Here is a 15,181-nt window from a genome sequence, read left to right as displayed (position 1 = left end):
AGCTCCCGGAGGCCCTGATGGTGCTGTGTTATACCTGGAGTGTAGGAACCCTGTTGTCTTCATGGCCAAGGATCGCGTTGGTTGGGAAGCACACACAATGTTGGTGTCTTGATTCTGCAGCAGCTGTCTGGACAGATTGTTGGAAAACTTCTGCTGGAAAACCTCAGTAGTCTTTTGTGGTGTTCGAACCCAGGGAAGCAAGCAGAGGAGCTGCCAGAAAAGCAGACAGGTTTTTAGCTAAGCTTTTTTCAGAATTAGGTTTTTCTGCAGGAAATATCAAATTCAGCATTTTCTAACAGTGTTGCTGCACTGGAACAGTATTAGCCAGCTTTAAAAATTTAAAAATTTAAAGCCTTTCAGCCTGAAAAAGAAAAAAAAATCAAGGAGGCCTTTCGGTGAAGTCTAGACTATATGTTGAAGCTGAAACAACCATGATGTCCACAAGAAATTCAGGTTTTGGATTTTTGATCCATTAGAAGGAACTTTAAGTAGTGTGAACAGTCTTGAGACTGGTGCTCTTCAGCATCTTCATCAGTGAGCTAAGCATTGTGTTTGAATCTCCCTCAGTAAGTCTGCTGATGACACCACGGTGAGTGGTGCAATTGATACAGTAAAGGAAAGAGTGCTGTCCATTACTATTTCATGTTTGGAACTTAGTATGAATTAATTATTTGTATTTTAATTACTAGCATACCAGAGAAAGGCAGTTGGTGCTGCATCTGTGTATGCTGTAAAGCTAGATGAGTCCTATTTTCAATCTAAACAAGATCCCTATGCATCCTTGGCTGATTCTTCACAATGATTACCTTGAGCACAACTGTTATCTTTGTGTAATGTGAATTAAATGGTGTATCCCAAAGTGCACCGACAGTCAACAAATGAAAAACAATCAGATTGCCACTCGTGGGATTATCTCCCTCTTTCTCCTCCCGTCTGTTCAAGGCTGATATTTCTGTTTGGAAATGTCAGATCCCAAAGTGGATGTTTTGCAAAGTGAATGCTGTGAAGTTATAAAGCAGATTTATCTTGAAAGAAGGAAAGATAACCTAGTAGGAGGAAGAGGTGGCAGGGAGCCAGAGAGCAGAGGCCCACTTCCTGCCCTGCGTCATTCTTTTTGTCTGTCTCTATGCAAGTCCCTTAACCTTTAGTGCTGAGAAAATGCTGGGCTCTAATAACAGTGTCATTCATTGTCCTGTGAGTTGCAGTTGAGGTGACTGTATAAACACCCGCATCAGCTGATTAACAGTGCTGTAGACTTGGATTTAGAATGAATAATCGTATTGAAAATTTAACTAGATAAAAGTGAAAACAAATTATTGTGTTGTGAAACATTCGCCAGCAACTGCAAGTAGCGCACAGGACAGAATAAGTATTTCAGGATGCATTTCAGGATGCAAAGAGACTTTGTTGGACTTCTGGGTTGTTGTCACATGCTGGCACAGCTTTTACCTTCTGTATCAGATCTGCAATGTACATTTTATACGTTCTGCTTTTTTGTTTTTCTTGATCTCAGTATAAATGCCCGTGTCTGTTGTATATAATCTATGTATTGCTCTTAATGGTTCCACAGTGCGTTAGCTTGTCTTGGCCCGAGGAACACTGCTTCTGTCAAAATATTCCTGAAGGCACACCTTGCTATTAAAAATAATTTGGTAGGCTTGAACCTAAGTTGTCTTTTCCATAGACTTAGCATGAATTTGCAGTGTACCTTTTATTTCATTTTTCCTAGTGCTCGCCCTCCTTCATGTGTGACTTCACTACATACACTCCATGGTTCTTTGTGCAAATGTGCATCCAGCAAGAAATGAGAAGCAGGCTTTGTCATATGGTTTGCTGTATAGCTCTTCTTTCTTCTAAACCAAAGAAGAAATTACAACATGTCAGGTTGTTGTTGGTTTTTTTTTGTAAGTTTGCTTGTTGAAATCAGAACGTGCTACAAACAAGTGCTCAGTTTGTGAAGTGATTTTTGAGGAATGGCAAACTTCTCTTACTATTTAAGCAAATTTTTGTTAAAAAGAGTCAAACTTGTTTTCAATCAAATGCAGATTGTTTAGTTACATACAGTCACTGAAGTGTGAAAGGACATTTCTTTTACAAGATCTCCTAAATTAGGCAGTACAGTTTGAATATTCTTAAGATATCTGTTTCAGAATGAAGATACAAGATGTAAACCAAAATTAGAATCTGTTGTTTATCTGAAACAAACATCAGAAGAGTGCATTTAAAGAAAAGACTGGATAAAGAAAGCTTTTGTTCTTTTTGATAAATAAGCAGTATGTGGTAAGAGATGAGATATTACAGAAACAGATATGAAGCCTGCAGATTTCTCATTTGGACAAAAATTGACTGAAGATATTTTTATTCTCTTGTATGGAAATCAGTCCTATGATGGCAGCAGAATTAAATATTCTCCCTGTGCTCATTTAGCTGCAGATCTGCCCTTTTGGGACTTTGTTCAAGTACAGAAATAAAATCAAACTCCTTCTCGGAGTTTTGAATGCTTGTTTTCCTTTGTGTCTAAAAGAATGAGAAAGTATAGCGTGGATCAACGAACACAAGTTTCAAGTATTTTACAGAACAATACGGACTGTAGGGAATGAATCATCGGAAGATATTTTGCTTCTTAAAAACTTAAAGAGGTAGTTCAGGGAAGCAACCTCTGTGTCTGTTCACAGAGCGTTCCCTGAAGATATTAATTACATTGCTGTGTCAACATGGTGTAGGAAGTTTGGTGGAAAATGAGGTCTAGAAGAGTTCTACCCAGTAGTCCAGGAGATACTGCACTAAACTCAGGGTCTGGGCAGAGTTAATTTTTACCTCACAAACTATCAAACATAGGAATGCAAAGTTGACAAGTAGAGTCACAATCTGATGTACTACTCACAATAGTGCAAAGCTGCTCCTAAGATTCTGACGACCGGATGAAGTTAAGGAGCGTATTGCTGGTAATGATAAACTGGGTTTAGAGCTGAAAGCTTTCTGAAGTGTTGGAACACATTGCCAACAACACTGCCAACAGTAGGCAGAGACCAAGACACGAAGGATGTCGTTTGCTTCTTGAGCCTTGAAAGTCACAGTTAGGACTCGTGGGAGGTTTTTGGTATAAGCTGGGCTTAATTGCCAATGTATACTAGATTTATGGCCTATTTTTAATATATATTGTATTTAGCATGCATTAAAAAACTAGGACTCTCTTAGGCTTGTGAAACTTGCTCTGTTCTAATATTACCAGTGATAACACACTCAAAAGTGGCTTCTGATTTTGGGTGCATCATTCTTCAGATAACAAGAATGTAGAACTAAGTGATTTGTTAGGCCACTGATTAATTTATTTTTGTTACATCGTTAAGTCATACAGTTCCTTCATAACTCCTGTGATCTTCATTATGAAATTGGTTGTGATTTTTGGCCCCATTACTTTGATTAGAAGCTTCTTCCAGGCTTCACTGTCATAATATTTAGGACCTTTGCTTGAATCTGAGCTGAATATTTGGCTAATTCATGTCCATTTGGTTTAGTTCCAGTGTTCTTTTAGCCTAACAGCTTTATGTCTTTCTGGTGCCTAAACTGCTGGTGTATTTATGCTTTAAGTAACTTGAGTGTGAAAGAATGTGGAGCTGATAAAAACCATCTGCAAGCACCTAAATCATTAATTGGGTTTGATTTCTCCCTGTTTTTGTGTCTGTAACTCTTCTGTACACTTGTGTGTGTACACAGAATGCAAGGTTTGGTGGGACTGCACGAGAGATGTGGTGAAGGGGTGTTCAGTGCCCCTTAGGATTTGTATTCCCTTTCATTTTCTAGATGCACTGCACAGCTTCATGCCTGAGGATATGGAAGAGTAAATGTAGTATTTCTCAGCTCTGTGGGCATGAGATTTACAAAGATTTTGAGCATTGGACTTTCTAAACGCTTGAAGCAGTAGAATTCTGAACAGATACTCCACACAGTGGTAAAATTACTTCACTTTTCAGAGAATACTGCATTTTGCAACTCAGACAATGTCCATGTCATCAACAGAGATTGCTGTTTGTTCAGTTCCTTTTATTTGGATGAATCTCTGAACAAATGTGTTATGCATGAGCTCTGCAGACGCGCTATGAAATCATAAAGTGTCCAAATGTTGAACTGTTCTTTCTAGCACAAGTGCCAGTAAATGTGCAGAGCTGCCAAGTAGTAAACCACTACTGTACACAAGGACTAAAGCAATGTGTGCAGTCAGCAGGTTTCTTTCTTTCTCACTGCAGAGAGAAATGAAACAAACACACAAAAAGAAACAACAGGAAAACACCCAAAGCTGCCGGTGAAGAAAAGTTTAAGAGCAGAGATGGTTTCTGCAATCTGTGTTTCGGACTGTGACACAGACAGCTGAGCTGTGGCAAGATCTTCAGCTGGAACCCTGTTGAATGTTGTAAGCCTAAGATGCATGAGCCAGTGTAAATTTAGGGAACTGTCATTGCTCACACAAACGTGTAAGTATACATACGGGTTCTGAAAATGCTGTAGAAGTTGCTGGGGGAGGAAAAATCACTTTCAGCATCTTAACAGTTCCCCTGTATGCAGTGTATGTGTGACCTTTATTTCTCTTTCTGGTCTTTTTTCGCTCTTGCCATACACAGTATGCTCTCCTGCAGAGCACCAGACTTAAAGATTGGATGTTAATTTATGACTTAAGATTGTCATATGACAGTAAAGGCAATAAAAGCTGTCAGAAGAGCAAATCATGTCTTTATAGTGTTCCTGTCATTCATATCTTTGTTTTCTCATACCAGGTGAATAATGACCATGACTATTATTTATTAACATAAAAAAAGCATTGGACATGTGTCATATACATGCCTGTATTTCAAGGATTTGTTGTTACTTGGAGTGATGTCAGTTGGAGTGACGTTCATAAAACTGCAGACTGAAATTGAAGAATTCCATTAAATGAACATGAAGATGTCTTTTTTCCTAATTAATTGGATATTTTCACGTAACTTTAATACTGCACGTAATCTTGCTTGTGATAGGGAAAAAGGTAAAACCCTCAAAATAACAAAATGAATCTGTATTTAAACAGTTAACGCATTTGGATGATTAAAAGTTCTTCTTTGCTGTGGCTCATTCAGTTCTGGGGTAGCTAGGTGACAGAGCTTCCTACCTTTTGTAATAATTAGGCAAAACTAAGCAATGATGAGAAGGTAACATCTGCATTTTACCAACACTTTGGCGTTCTTCACGCAGCACAGAAGTTTAGTTCTGTTCTCTATCCTGCTCTGAATGATAGTGAATAATACGGATCGGTTAGTCAGCTGAACCACGTGGAGTTGTGCAGGTCTAACCAGTAGCACGTACATAGAAGTCAGCTGTTTGTTTAACATATTCTCTCCCACAGTTGACAACTATTGCATTGGAGGTTATTATCAGATTTGACTGGATTGGAATTGCTTTTTGATTACTCTCATGTGATGTCACCTCAAGATATACAGACCTTTGAAGTGTGTGTAGACATGTTGAGGTGGAATCTTCCTCTGGGGCAGGGTTCTGGGAGGTTTCTATAGTAGAGTACATTTTTATGAAAGAAAAACTTTCATGAAATAAGAGATGAAACATACATTGAAGTGATAACCTTGCACAGGGTTTTGGCACAAGGAAGGGAGAATGTCTTACTGTATAGAAAAGGAGAAGGCATTTTGCAGAGAAGAGAAAATATAAAAAACATCGTTTTGCCATCTGTGATTTGTGGTAGTTAGTCCTGCTGCTATTTAAATGTAATATTTTTTACATAGTAGTAGTACTTCTGTTAACAGTTAATGATTGATACATTGTTGTTTATTACTAGGTAGAAAAATGGGTTGTTTTCATTATTTCTTACATTTGGAATGCGATGTGACAGTATGTACATACTCTGAAGAAAACAATTGAATCATATTTCTGCATTGTGTAGATATGTTTAATTCAGTCAGTGTTCTGAAATCTCAGTGGAGACAACAACTTTTTATTAAAAAAGAGTTTCTCAGATTTTGGAATGAAAATGCAAAAATGAATGTGTTGGAAAAAAATAACGAAGAAAATTATGGATGATTGCAGGATGGCAAGCAGGAGGTCTGTTCCTTTCATACCGATCACTATAAATACTACAAGGAACACATAAATATGGCTCACTATTTTTTCAGAATCAAGATTTGATTCTTAACTGTATGTTGTTGACAACTGAAAGGCAGAACTCATACTTTAAAAAAGTTTGCTTCCATTCCGTATTGTATTTGAAGCTGTTGTTTGAGTTTAGCATCTTCTTTCTAGAATAAAGTAAGAGTCTCAGGTCGTGGTGCGTACACACAGAGAAAATGTATTTCTTCACTGGTAAAGAGAAGCTGGACCAAGAATGGAGAAAAACTGAACTGAAGAACAAGGTGATTTGGTAGTTCAAGCAAATGCTTTATTACTGCGTGATAAAGCATATGTTTTTCCAATGTGGAGTGGATAAAAGGTTTCAACAAAAGCTTATCATGTTCCCTTCGATGAGACAGCAGTATGACAGTGACAGTTAATGGATGGAAGACATAGATAGGGATACAACCATCGTTGGGTCACACTAACTTTTTAAAGGAGGCCGATCTGTGAGGATGTATTCTTTCCGTCAGAAGTGTTGATGCATTCATGTAAGATGTAACAGTCCTTTGGAAAGAACTGCCAAACAATACGAATGCAAAAATTTTGTGTGAATTTAAGGAAAGATGGGGAAACGTATGGAAAGAAGCCTGCTGATTGTTACTAAGTAGATAAACACACATGAGGCTCAAGAAACCCAATCAGAGTATAATACAGCGTTTGGTGGAAATTAACATAAAGAAGAAACCTGGAAAATAATTTTTTCTGAAGAGTAATAATTTCAGTATATGGTGATCTGCAAGTTAATTTTACTTCTTTACTTTTATTCAAGTTAGAGGAACACCATCTACACTGGACATATTCTGCCACAGCCCTTCATGTTGTATCTCTGTAACACACATCTGAATGGATGTGGATATGAAGTGGGAACATTGGGATTCAGAAAGCTAGTAATATTTTAAAGAAAACTTTAAAATACATTCATTTCCACTTTCTTGTTCCATATCTTTGTTCCATACTTACTGGTGTTTCACCCATTGCATGAATTGCTTTGAATTAGTCAGGTTTTGTGGTAGACATAAGCTGGGCCAGTTGAATCTATTACTTTAATTCTAAACAAAAATTATCATGACAAGTTAGTATTTCCTACAAGTTTCTTCTATCAGTAATACAGACATGCATGCACAGATTCTTTCTGTAATGCATTTAGATAAATTGATAATTTCTAAAAACCTGCAAAGTTTTCTAGAGCATTTAGATACTTTCAAGTTTGATGAAAAATTTTTAAGGGGAATTTCATTAGGAGTGGAGTCTAGGAAATACACGCCTATGTTTTCTGTTTTCCAGAAGCTTTGATTTTGTGGTATGGCTTCCTTCTCCAAGGTTGTATCTCTGAGTTCCTTGGCAATATTAGAGATGCCAGGGGGATGCTCTAGTTCTCTGAAGTCTTGCAAAGTCCTCTCTAACACAGGAAGTTGCATTCTATGTCTCAAGTCTCCTCAATCACCTTTTCCCATTTAATCTATTTTTCTTGCTTCTGTCACTTCTCTTTGAGTAAAAACAAACGCAAGTACTTCTTTTTAAAATAACACCACTTATTTGCATTCTCATGCCTTCATAAAATATGTGCATCACCGTTGTCATAAAAGTAGCTTGGGACAAAAGGTTTGCCTGCTGAGAAGATGCATATTGTCAGTTATCTAGCTTTACAGACACGTGACCTCTTCGTGTTAAGACTAGTGTTCTGATTCCATGCTAATAACCTAATTGTTATTAATATATGCTGCTTGTTTCCGACCTGTTTTGTTTAGAATGCACATTGGTTTTGGTGTGCGTGACATTTAAGGGTTATGGATTAAAAAAATAATTTTTCTAAAATAAAAAAATACGTCATACATTTTTAATAGGGGTTGTGAAAGAGCTACTCTGTATTTTCCCTCTAGCAAGATGGTACACTATTGAATAAAGTGTCAGTACTTCTGTGCCAGTGTAAGATTTAATATTCTGGGCAAAGATATTAATAATCTTTTCAAATGGACAGCTAGGTTTCCTTAAAATTAACTGTAAATTAATTGGGCTTTTTGAAAAATGAGTAATAATTTAAAATGAGATTTCAAAATTCTAATTCTTTGATACAAATATTTTTATATTGTACATTGCTTTTTTCGCAGATGTATGTGAATGGACAGAGGAAAACATTACTTTGTGATCTGTACATTTTCTTTTGGAATGAGAGTCTTGGTAGTGTAGAAATTCAAATCTTCTGTTAAGTAAAAAGTATCACAGCTGGACTCAAAAATAAATAAAAATATCATAGCAGTCAAGCTGCTTCTTCTATATTTGGAGTGTCATTTAAATGACACTGACAGTGGGGTTGAGTGCACCCCTGGAAATTTGAGACAGTACCAAGCTGAATGGTGCAGCTGACACAAGAGAAGGAAGGGATGCCATCCAAGACCAGAACTAGCTCATAAGAACCTCATGAGATGCAACAAGACCAAGTGCAAGGTGTTGCATTTGGGTTGCACCATTCCCAGACTTTTGGATGGATGGATGGATGGATGGATGGATGGATGGATGGATGGATGGATGGATGGATGGATGGATGGATGGATGGATGGAGAGCAGCCTTGTAGAAAACGGCAAAAACCTGAATATGAGCTGGTGATGTCTTCTTACAGGCTGAAAGGCCAGCTGTGTCCTAGGCTGTGCCAAAAGAAAGAAGAACAGCAGATCAAGGGAGGTAATTCTCACCTGTCAGTTCTGTCCTTGTGACACCCTACCTTGAGTACTGCATCCCAGCCTGGAGCCCCCAACACATGAAGGATGCAGAACTGTTAGAGTGGTGGGACCAGGGGGCTTGAGCCCTTCTCCTGTGAGGAAGGGTTGAGGGAGTTGGCTGTAGATGACAGGGTTCTCGGGAGACCTCTTTAAAGTCTTTCAGCACAGGGCTGACAGGAAAGATGGAGATGGACTCGTTATCAGAGAGCGTAGTGACAGGGCAGGGACAGTTTTTATGATTGTGAAGGGAAGTTTAGATTACATTCTTAATTCTTTTGTTGGACAGTAGTGAAACAGTGGAACAGATTGCCCAGAGAAGCTGCGGGTGCTGGAAAGTTGGAAATTAGGTGGAAATTTGAGCAACCTGGTCTAGACAGAGGTGTCCCTGCTTACAGCAGTGGGGCTGAAGGGTAATTGGAACTAGATGGTATTTAATGTCTCTTCCAAGCCAAGCCATTCTATAGTTCTAATTAAAAAGAACATAGTTTGTGGTTATGAAATTAGGTACAAGGCAAATTATAACCCTTACACTCTCCTGAGCTTTTTCAGAAATGCCATTTTTAAAACTTCAGCTTTTGATATTGAGAATCAAGACGGAAATGATCAGCAGAATGCAAGGCTGATTTCATCTTTCAGGGGAAGAGCTGAACGCGGGAACCACAGTTAGGTGACAGCAGACTTTATAGCCAACCAAACTTCATGCCATGCTGTTGGTGGTGTCCACGAACCTGTGGACAACATTAGTACATAATAGGTAAATTCTCAAAGATTTGGGGAAATTTGAGTGTGTATATTTTTCGTATCCTCTTTTTTTCATCGACCTTTGTAGCTCTTTTAATCCACATTCTTTGCTATGCCCACAGTGTTTGAGATCATGAACTCAACCAGGGCATGGTCGCTACAGCTCAGACTGCCTCCCAGCTTAACTGCTTTGATAATCTCCTCTGCATTTATAAGCATCAGGTCCAGTAATGTTTCTGGCTGGTCTGTCCAGTACCTGCACCAGGAAGTTATTCTTGATGGACACCAGAAGTCTCCTGGATTGCTTGTAGTAATTTTAACAGCAGGTGTATAGGTAGTTGAAATCCCCCATCAAGGTGAGACCTTGCAAGCACAACACCTCTTGATGCATTCCATCTGAAGTCAAAGTTCTCGTTTTATTGAAGATATATCCTATGAAATCCTAGATCATGGAATGCAAAACCCTGGGCATGCCACCATCTACACAGCCATTTATTGTACTGGTCCTTTCTCCTCCTGCCCAGATCCCAGTCTCCAACCAGGAGGATCAAGGAGAGCACTACCTGCACTCCTAATCCCTTCAACAAATCCCTAACAGACATAATGATTTTTTATATTCTTTAATTTTCTAGTTGCAGTCTCATGTGACCCAACTTGAAAGACCAGCAGTGGAAAGTAATCATTTGGCTTTATCATAGCTGTTATTCTCCTCCTTATACTGTGGATGCAGGTCCCTGACTGACGAATTATTCTTTTTTTTGTTGTTTTTCCCCTCCTAAATTCTGTGGGTTTTGGCTTACAGCTGCCAGTATAACACTTTGGAAACATTTGGACAGCCCTTTATTGAAACTCAGGTACTACCAACTTGAGAATTGCAGGGCTTATGGCCAGACTGTCTTTTCGTCTTGTCTGCTAGATCATAGAGTGACAGCAGGGCTGATCAGCAGCCATTTCTGCACTCTCCTGATCCTGACATATTTCTTTTTCAAGGTCTATATTGACATTTGGATAGATTTGTGTTAAAAAATCGCTTTCTTTGTAATCCTCAAGTCACAGTTGATCCCCATGCATTTTGTAGTCTGTAAGACCATGGCATGTTTAAACCACTGTGGTCAGTAAGGAATTGAGAGTGCTTATGGCAAAGCAATATTTTGTTCCAAAATTACTGCTATATATTGTATTGTCAACTGCAGTCAGTCAGCTGGAAGGAGTTTAAGAGCTGTTTGCAGTCAGTAACCAAGAAGCACTTAAAAAAAAATTCAGGATTCTGAGATTTTATGAAGCAATCAGTGTAAATTGTCTTTCATTAATTTCCTTAGGTGATATGAATGATCATAATCTTAATTGCAGTTTAAGCATAATTTCATTTTTCATTCCGTGAGTTTTGAATATGCACCTCTGTCAGTGTTTAATTTGTCTTGTTTTGTGAAAACATACTGCTTGTGAAATGCACTCAAATTACACAGGATGGTACAAATACTAAGGAGATGATGCCACGCTGCCATTTAGCAGAAGCGTAGAAAAGCGTAGTACTTTCTAATAATGTGTACGATTGCCATCAGAATAATGGCCTGTGAGACTCCTTCTGGTAGGGCTTCAGAATGTTGAAGGATTTTTCAGGGAGCTTTTGGGTAAGAGTTTTCAGCGTGATGATTTATAGATTCATTTTGATGCTGAGCTTCACCTCTCCAGCTTCTTGTTTTGTCGCAGCCTCTTTGTATCACCAAATACCTGTTTGCAGATTGTATTTTTAATTCATCTATAAGGAATTCATGCTCAGTCGGTATCTGAAAAAGAAATTAGATCTGATAGCATGGTTTTACTGTTTAGATTATGCCATGGCATCCAGGCAAGATTTCACAGAAAAAAGTGATAATTTTGGCTAAGCACTTGCAATTCCTTCACATTATATGTAACTAATACAGTAGCAATCTTTTTACATATATACTGGCTTTCTTCTGAGAGAATGGACCATGCAACTATGGTGCAAAGTGAGCCTACCAACTGTATTTTACACAGTTTTTATCAGTTGATGGGAATCTAGCACATCCTGTTTATGTGACTGTTGCATTTTGATCCTACAGCACGAGTCCAAGAGCTAGGTGATGCTCTGAATGGTGCCTGGAGGCATAACTGACTAATAGCAGCAATCTTTTTTTCTCCAACAGCTCTTGACTCTCTCTCTATTCAGTCCTACCTTGCCATTTATGGATGTTTTGTGCTCTTTGAAATACTTCTTGCACTGTTTAAAAATCGTTAATCAGAACTCCAGCTGCAGCACTTTTAAGCTGTTCATGGTAGGCAATCAAACTGTCAGTGAAGTCTTTAGATCTCTAGATTGGCACTTGATTCAGCAGCCTTGTCACATGTGAATTTCACTGTCCTTCTAGCAAGTCATATAGGTAATCTTGTTGGCTGCTGTTTCTACACTTGCCTGTGCATCCAATTCCACGTCTTTGATCAGTGAAAAAAGTGGATTCCTAAAATATGTCATCACCATCTTCCAGAGGTTTTAAATCTTTGGATCCAGTCCCTGCAAAAAATATGCAAAGAAACAGTTCTCATGGATGGGCTGAAATTTTATTCCTCACCAAGTCTTCGGCTAAAGGATAGTGATTAGTTATTACCCAGAGTCACTCTTTGTGTGAGGTAAGTGCTATAAGGAGGTAAGATCCACAATGTTTGACGAGGTTGTAGCTAGTGGATAGCACTGTGCATAGCTAGTGGAAGTAATTATGTTGATAAATGGTGTCCTGTAGCTGAGAATTTATCAAACGATGTTCATTTGATGCTCTCTGTATCTTCTGTAGTTTCCATGGAAATAGATGGGAGGCATTACTTTTGAAGCGTCTTACATCCTTTGTTCATATGATGAGATGTTTTAAGATAAAAAGTCTTTTCTTGCATGTAGAACCATTGAAGGGTAGATCTCAGAAGTTCAGAAGAAAAGATATCCCCAGGAAAAAAAAGGCATGTAAATGCATTCCAGTTGTGCAGGATCCTAAAGTTTCATTCATGCCTGCACCAAATGTAGCAGTGGTTGAAAGGCTTGCAGGTCTTGCACTGTAATTAGTTTGCTTCAGCATTTCAAGCTGTCAATACAGAAGGTTTGAACAATTCCTGGAGAAACACAAAATGCTTTGTATTTTTACTCAAGTTCTTACTGATACAGAGATGCAACTTGTTCAGTTGTTGTCCCATCTTGAAGTATCAGGCTGTGTTCTGGCACTTTGTATTTTAAATCTCTGTAGATTTCTGCTTTTGCAAAACCAGTACCACCAAAACTGAAGTACAGCATTCACCAGCTTGAGAGCTGGATTACCAGCTGTTGATTTAACTGTTGGAACTGCGCTTTCCTTAAAGACCCAGTGATCCCACCCTGCTTTTGCCTCACAGATTTCTAGCTGGTTTATCTGCTTATTTGTAAGATAAACAAACGAGTCCAAATAGAAGTGATTTCCCTGTGCAGTGACGCGTTAATCCTTTAAAATTAATGATTCCAAGCATATTAGACTATTTGTTCTCATTAAAGCAAGTGGAGAGCAAATTAGCTAATTCATTCCTCTGCATAGGGCTATAGAACTCTTCAGTGTTCAGCAGTCACTCTTCCCATTCTTGAAAACTCATGGCATCTCCCTTTGAGTATGTATTTAACTGTTAATTCTTTTATTCACAAGCAGGACAATAGAGTTCCTCTTAATTTGCTTTTTCTGAAGAATGCTGTCACATTAGATTTCAGCCAAAGTACCTGGCCAGCTTAAACAGTATGTGACTGGTTTGTCAATCTCTATATAATTACTCAAAGGAGAAGGTAAGTTTTTCTCTTTTAGGATAAATTTTGCTTGTAAGTGAAGGGCAAGCCACGTGATCCAATGTTTGTGTTAAGTCCCAATGCCTGCAACTGGCAGAGCAGCAAAGAGAGGTGGTGTGAGTGTTTCAAGGCTCTGCAGCCTCAGCTCAGCACTGTCACTCAAGCAGACACTGTAGTTGTAAAGAGTCTATTCATCCATACCTGTGACACTGCAGACCAGCAAAGGGAGAGGAAGGTACACAACTAAAAGAGGTGCAGATGCCCTATGTGAGATGCATCATTTTGAAGTATTTGAGGGTACAGATGTTTTAATAAATTATGAAACAATTATCTCCCTCTTGCCCTCTCTTCCCCAGTAGATAATGTGTCAGTTTTGACTGCTCATCTGAATTTTGCAGCCCATGTGATAAAGTATGGTTGCTTTTACGTGATAAGCTGTTGATACCTGACTGACAAAATAAAGGATCGCTTACCTTGAAAATGACTTTTTAGTGCGTTGCTCTAAGTGAAGAGGAAGAATTTTAGCTTTTCAATATCTGTTTTGTCTCCTGATGTATGCCTAAAGTGAACTTGAGCTAGTTCAGCCTCCCTTACTTTCTCACTTTCCTTAGGAAAAAAAGTGCAAAAGAACAGACAGTCGCTTTAGAGAAAAGAGCTTATGAATCACGAAGAAGAAAGACAAAGCAATTTACTGTGCATACATACACATACGATGATTTGAATAACTGTAACATCCCAGAGTAATGGAAGACTTACTGTGGGGCTGAGATAGAAGATCTGTCTCTATCTCAGGCACTGTTGGAGATTTTCTTCTGTTGTATAAATAAAGGCTGGACTTGATGCCTGCCATTTAGCCAGTGGGGAAGAAGCTGTTCCCTTCACCATCGTATTCTTTTTTGTTCATTTAAGGTAAACTTCCTACTGCATATAAAAACTGTCCTTATACATATAAAACTGTGTACTTATAAAACTGTGTTGTGTCACAGTTGAAATTAATTTTCTGTTTTCCTGTCATATCTGCAGAGAATTCTTGTTCCTTTTCCCCTTTACTAGCACCTTAATTATGCCCTAAAAAGAAAGAAGTGCAGCTTTTTTAGACTTAAAATTGAAAGTCAGTATTAGAAACAAGCTATATCAGTATTGATTCACATCAGTTTAATCTGATCAGAGTATTTTAGCACAAGCACTGCAGTTTTCTCTGTTAAATCCTATGGAAAGAAGAATATGTTTATATTAAAAACCACCTCTTCACAAAAAGGAGGAGAAAAGTCATGTTAAATTTCATAGTAGCTTGTATTTCAAGGACATTTATTTCCCTTGTTTTTATATTTTTCTTTTAAATTCAAAACCTCTTGCAGTCAGCAGACACAGTCTTAGCATTTTCCCCATTTTAAAGGGGCAGATAAGAAAAATATGAAAAACGTTGTTTAAAATGTTTCTTAACTTCTTAAATTACAAGTGTAGCTATTAAAGACTAGCCCATATGTTATACTTTTAAACCATACTGTAATCAGTGCAGACGAGTCTTTAACCAAGATGTAAGCTTTCATTGTTCTTGAGTGACATATTATCTTACACACAACTTTAAACATCATTTTATAAAGTCCTTCTTAAAGGCAAAATAGCATTTGCAAGCTGCCCTGTAACACGTTTCCGTCTTAGAAAGTCGTGTTAAAAAAAGTAAAAGCCTGAAAGACTTCACTGATCGTTTAAATATTAATCTCACTTCTGTGTTTGTGAGGAGGTTGCACTGTA

At 38.1% G+C, this 15,181-nt stretch overlaps 1 protein-coding gene across 2 annotated transcripts in view; it reads left to right on the top strand.

The window, feature by feature from the left end:
* Positions 1 to 15,181, top strand: part of COMMD10 (COMM domain containing 10) — a 98,129-nt gene that overhangs the window by 69,793 nt on the left and 13,155 nt on the right. The window contains exon 6 of one of the 2 annotated variants that reach the window (XM_048932102.1): positions 4,248 to 4,708. The exons of the other annotated variant lie outside the window; for it this stretch is intronic. Coding sequence (XP_048788059.1) covers positions 4,248 to 4,307 — 60 coding nt within the window. The 3' untranslated portion in view covers positions 4,308 to 4,708. Of the gene's footprint in view, positions 1 to 4,247; positions 4,709 to 15,181 lie in introns of those variants that run through there. 2 annotated transcript variants of the gene reach the window in all.

The sequence above is a fragment of the Lagopus muta genome, chromosome Z (genome assembly GCF_023343835.1).
Source record: "Lagopus muta isolate bLagMut1 chromosome Z, bLagMut1 primary, whole genome shotgun sequence".
In the NCBI taxonomy this organism is placed as follows: domain Eukaryota; kingdom Metazoa; phylum Chordata; class Aves; order Galliformes; family Phasianidae; genus Lagopus; species Lagopus muta.
The sequence above is the reverse complement of the archived record's forward strand: the minus strand, read 5'-3'. Positions and strand labels throughout refer to the sequence as shown.